Below are 6,000 nucleotides of genomic sequence, written 5' to 3'. Positions count from 1 at the left end.
TCCAATAAAATTACAAGTGGTGTAATAATATACTACATTTGTAGATAGGGGTATTTATAATTAGATTAAAATCGAATTAATCGACTGAATCAATCTAATTCAGTTAATCGATCAGTGGTTAAAATTAGTGTGGTCAGAAGTCAGTTAATAATTTTTTTAGAATTTCAGTTATAGATTAATTCGATTTAAAATCAGGTAATTAACCGAATTAACTAATTAACAGAAATATTTGTTGTTTTCAATACTTATATAGTTTTCTAATATTTGTTGTTTTCTTATTTGTTGCTTGCACCTTCATTTAAAGTTTTTAAACTATTAAATAAAATAAAATGAATATTAGCAATACATTTTATATGTTTTATACTTATTTTAACAAAAAGATAAAATATATAAATTTCAATTAATTCGATTAATTTATCAAATTAGTCAAAATTTTCGATTCAATTAATATATTTGAAAAAAAATTATTTCGATTAACGATTAAAAATTATTACATTTCGAATAATTTAATTAATAAAAATCAATTTGTATATTAATCGAACCACCTTATTGGTAAAGCATATAAATGGATAATCAGTTTATATATAAAAATACAACCCATGAATTTTAGTATTTAAAACAGTGCAAAAAGTTGGAGATCTGACCGAAGAAGGTTGCTTCTTTTCATTAATCTTAAAATTATATTAGGGATAAATCATAAAATTATATATGAATTTTAATTTTATGTAATTTTAAATATAAAATTTTAATTTGATTTAATTTTTTAAATTATTAGCATAATTATTAATATAATATTATTTTATATTTATATATTGCATACACAAATAATTATATTTATTCAATATAAAATAAATTAATATATTTATTTCTTCAAATGTGTATAGTTAAATCAAAATTAAAGTTTCAAATATACTTTTAAACCACAATCAAAGTTTCATGCGTATAATTACATCAAATCAAAATTCATGTATCAAATTACACATTAAATTAAAGTTTATGTATAATTTTGAGATTTATTCTCATTAAAACATAAAGACTAAGACCCTATTTGATAAAATATTGAAAAAATAATCAATTGAGAATTAATATTTTTAACAGCTTAATTTTTTAAACATGTTTAATAACCCTCAACGAAAATTGATAAGTAAATAGGGACTTACTTATCATTTAACCGAGAATAAATTTAATGATTTATTTTATTTTATTTAAAATTATATTAAATTTTATAAAAAATCTAATTATATTCCTATAGCTACTCCCCAACCATTAAATAGGAAGATAATGAGTTCCAGTGTACTCAAATCCACGTCCTCTTGTACTGACAATAATGATCATGTCAATTGAGCTAAAACACAATCTGAGATTTTTTTTAAATTTTGAATACTCTTTTTTTTTTAACTTATTTTTTTAGCATTTAATTTTTAAGTTTAAATGTATAGGAGAAAATCCCAATTTGATCCATACATAATTACCAATTTATCCTCAGGAAAATCTCACGCGGTTTTAACTTTCGATACCTAAAAAAAAAAAAAAAAGGTGGAAAAGAAAAAAAACCACTAGCCAGTGGTACCACGCTCCACCCACGGTTTTTTTTATACTTTTTGGTCACACTCTCCAGCTAACTGCCTTTACTTTATACTCGCCCCCAAAGTCGAGTCTTATCCGTCTATTTATTTCTTTATTTTTCCGCTCAACCTATATATACTCACCTTCCCCGCCCCCATTTCTCCCATCACCATTGCCAAATTTATCAGATCAAACCAGCAAAGCAAATCTAGTGCAAAGTGTACAACGAAAACTGCATTTCAACATCGGCAAGAGTGAGATTGAAAGAGAAGATGAGATCGTCGATCTGTTGCTTTTGTTCGACGGTGCCGCATACCGAAGACGTTGATGAATTTGAGCAGTTGGAGGAGGTGAAGTCGTCGAGGTCGACGCCTAGATCGCCTAGATCGCCTTACTTGATTAAGGAAAAGTGCAGGAACCTAATGGCTTGGATCGGGAAAGGAGGGCACAAGCACTACGCCTCCTCTGATTTCAGTTACGATCCCATGAGCTACGCGCTAAATTTCGAGGACGAGTCGAGTCGAGCTGACGAGCTTCCTTTCGTCAACTTCTCGTCCCGACTCCGATCTACGCCGGACCGGTTACCGGCTATCAAGCACTTAGGTGAAACGCAGGTGCCGGTAAGGAGGGAAGTCTGTGCGTACAGTTGAGGAAAAGCAATACAACAATTATAACTGGATTAGATTGCATTTCTAATTCCTAATTTCTATTGGTAACTATGTGATATTTTAGAGATTGTAAAGTACGGTAGGGTGACCGAATTCATCCTGCAAATTTATGTACAGAGATTTTAAGATTAAAATGTGAAGTTTCTACGGCTTATTGAAGTTTAAAGGAAAACGATAGAATTAAAGTTTAAACCTCAGCACTATCTTTGGATTAGAGTTTTATAGCATACGTGGCTTTCTTTATTTTACTCTAAATAGGGGTAATTGAGAGAAAAATAAAATAAATTATGTTTATTTTGATAAAACAGTGTTGTATTTTATTAACCATAAATACAACTTGGACTAGAATCCAAACCTGAATCTTACCAAAAGAAATAGAATATTTGGCAAGCTTATGAGCTTCCATTCCATATTATTTGATAATGGGTATTGTGCCAAGGATTGAATAGAAAATAAAAGGGAAAATTGAGAAAGTGTAAGCCTAGGACTTGATTGAAAGAAGAGGAAAATTTGGAGTCTTTATGAAGCTATTAGCCTAAGGGCTTAATAGCCAAAAAAAGGAGAAGACAAGAATAAATCACGACTTCTTTCCCTTGGGTCCTGTGAGCTGTCGTTCCATTTTTTTTTTTTTTTAAGAGTAGAAGCCGTAGTTTCATCCTTTTGATTTCCCCTTTTGCTGAAAAACTAGATTCGAGAGAGGAAAACTCCGTTTTTGTTGTTCTTACGTGATTCATAACCATAAACCTTGATTTTAAGTCTTTAGAAAAGAAAAAATGTGATGATACTCACTATTACATACTCATAATTCGATTGGGTCCCGGTCAGGTTTTACACGATTCGTGCATCAAGTTTGCACATCAAGATCACTTAACATCATGGGTTCACAGGATGTGGGCTGACATGCTATTGTTAGATTAATTCACATCATATAAACACGTATTAAATCTAAAGTAAAGTATGTGTTAGCATACATTGAACCTACCTAGGATATCAGCCCCACCCATTGATCAGTCTCATTGTCGAAAATCCATCAGCGATGAGGGAACTCGAATTTTTACAGATGAATTTGAGATTTTATGAAATTTATGTACTGGAAAAAGAATTACCTAATAAAACAAGATTTAGTTAGCGTTCATAAAAGTTTAAATTGAAGCATGTACTTAGGGATTGTTCGAATCTTGAAATTTTGATTGTTAAATGTTTAGGTTTAGTTTCATGGATTTGGCCAATTGGTCTATTAACCTATTAATATGATTTCAAATTTGCGTTAAATATTTTAATGGAATTTTAAAATCACGTTTAAAATTTCTTATCTTTTCGAACACGTGATATTTCATTCAAAAATCTCTTGTGTGATAATAAAAAAAAAATTGACTATCATTTATATTGTGTGGAGTACATAGAGATCATAATATGAAAAGTTGCAATTGCAATTCGATATTTGTCTTGTGAATATATTGCCAAGAACAAAATCATTTGTGATATTTTTCAAACCATTTTCTATCTTTGATCCGTCAATTATATTTACTTTTTTTGACACAATACTTAAAATTATCCGTAAATAAGAGAATAATGCATTTCAACGTACTTAAATTCACGTCTTCCTATATTAGCAACAATACCCATACTGATCGAACTATAACCCATTCAACATTAATATACATTTTTTAGCCATGGTTTTATCAATAGATAAATTCACATATAACTTTGGAAATTTATTTCTTTTACATAACCTTTGCAATTAGTGAAGTGGACCGCTAAAAGAAATCATATCAATCCTTCATAGGAGTTCCATTGAATTAAAGTTCAACTTATTCTAGCCCATCATAAAATCAGGTTTTTCTATTCTATGTATAAATATTAAATTTATATATGAATTTTTGTCTAATATTCAATTTGATCATAAACTTTGATTCGATACAATTATGCACTTGAATTATGGTTCATATTTATACATAAAATTTTAATTTTGATTTAATTGTGCACATTTAAAGAAATAAACATATACATTCCTTCTCATATTGGATTAATATAATTGTGTGTATACAATATATCAACATTATAAAATTGTGCTAATTTGATAATGTTGTTAGTGATATGTGAAAATCGAATCAAACCAAAATTTTATATATAAAATTACACAAAATTAAAACTCATATATAACATTACACATTAAATTAAAATTCATATAAAACTTTGATATTTATCCCTTTGAATCTATTATAGAATTTCAGTCCAAACTTGTATGCAAGGCTAAGAGGTTGTCCACTTATTAATTTTAACATTTATCAATTATATTATACATTAAAATATATTCTAGAAAATGCAAATACATATTATAAATTTGAATGGTATGATATATAAATATAAAATTTTATATATTATATATTTATAGTAACATTTGAAATTTAAAATTAAAAAAAATTGATTGTTAATAATTTTTAATTATTATATCTTTATGATAACATTTAAAGTTTAAAATCTTCTTTGACTGTTATAAGTGAAAATTACTTGAAACTTTTACTTAATTTTTCACCTTATAGAAAATAAAAAATATTTTAATTAAAAACTTCAAATATATTAATATTTTATTGAATTGATATCAACAAAGTTATTAAATACATCTTTTATTAAAGACATTTTTACCCTAAGTTGTGACATATTGGCTAGGTATTCACTTTCTTCAAAAAATAAAATAATTCAGGTTCAAATCACAGTTGTATTAATTAATCAAATTAGGAGATTCAAATGTTTCAAATTTATAATAAATACTTAACGGATGAAACTCAAATAATTTATTGAAATGAGGTTTTAATATAATTGACTACAAATCTCTATGTTCTCTTGAATTTTAAAATTTAGTCTCTATACTTTAATTTGAGACATTGAGTCTCTACACTTTTTATCCAAGAATCTTGGTCCTTCTGTCTATTTTTTTGTTAAAGTTATTAATGTAGTAGTTAAAAAATGGTAAAATAACCTTTAACCTTCAATATTTATAATTTTTGTTAATTTGGTCCTTATTCTTTAACCTAATTTTTTTAAATCTATTTTTGTTCATATTTTAAATAAAAGCATAAAAAATTAAAAATATATCTTTTTAAAATAAAATTATGAAAAATAAACGCTCTTTAAAGTTCTAAAATAATAAATATTTTAATCATTTTTAAAATTTTTAAAATTATTAAAACTTTAAAAAGAATTTCAAATTAAAAAAAAAGTCAATTCTTAAGTGTTCATAAGCAGTGTAATCCAACCAACTTGATTAGCTTGACTCGATTTGGAGCAAGCTAGGACTTATATTTTTAACTCTAGACTAGCTTGGCTTGACCCATTTTAATGTTTTAAATAATAAAAAAATAAAAAAATATATTAATATTATTTTTATAATTAAATTTAAATATAAAACAATTTGTTATCATTTTTAAGTAGTGAGATGGTCCATTTGAGCAAAACGAACTCGAAGTTAAAAATATTTTTAAACTCAAGTTTCAACTTGATCCCATCCATGAATACCTTTACTGCATTTCGAATTTATGAAAATTGCTATTGTAAGTATAAAGTTGGTATAAAGAGTTAAGATAAGCATTTGATTTGATAACAAAATTTAAAATGAATGCATGTTTATAAGTTTAAAGCCCAAAATGTTAGAAAAAAAAATGTTTCATGAAGTCCAATAGGCCCAAAAATGATGATAAACCGAAATCCAAGCGGAAGATGCAGTGAGTGCACATTCACATCTCAAAAGTCGAATTACCTAAATAAT

At 26.7% G+C, this 6,000-nt stretch overlaps 1 protein-coding gene across 1 annotated transcript; it reads left to right on the top strand.

Moving 5' to 3' along the window:
* The first annotated feature begins 1,838 nt into the window (after positions 1–1,838).
* On the top strand, positions 1,839–2,216 carry LOC108475137 (uncharacterized). Its single transcript, XM_017777133.1, has one exon. It carries the CDS (start codon positions 1,839–1,841, stop codon positions 2,214–2,216), a length of 378 nt encoding a protein of 125 aa, XP_017632622.1.
* The last annotated feature ends 3,784 nt before the right edge of the window (positions 2,217–6,000 follow it).

The sequence above is a fragment of the Gossypium arboreum genome, chromosome 7 (assembly GCF_025698485.1).
Source record: "Gossypium arboreum isolate Shixiya-1 chromosome 7, ASM2569848v2, whole genome shotgun sequence".
Lineage (NCBI taxonomy): Eukaryota > Viridiplantae > Streptophyta > Magnoliopsida > Malvales > Malvaceae > Gossypium > Gossypium arboreum.
Note: the sequence above shows the minus strand (reverse complement) of the source record. Positions and strands in the feature narration are given on the sequence as shown.

Coding starts and splice junctions, on each gene's coding strand:
- LOC108475137 (XM_017777133.1), top strand. CDS start 1,839: ATGAGATCGTCGATCTGTTGCTTTTGTTCGACGGTGCCGCATACCGAA.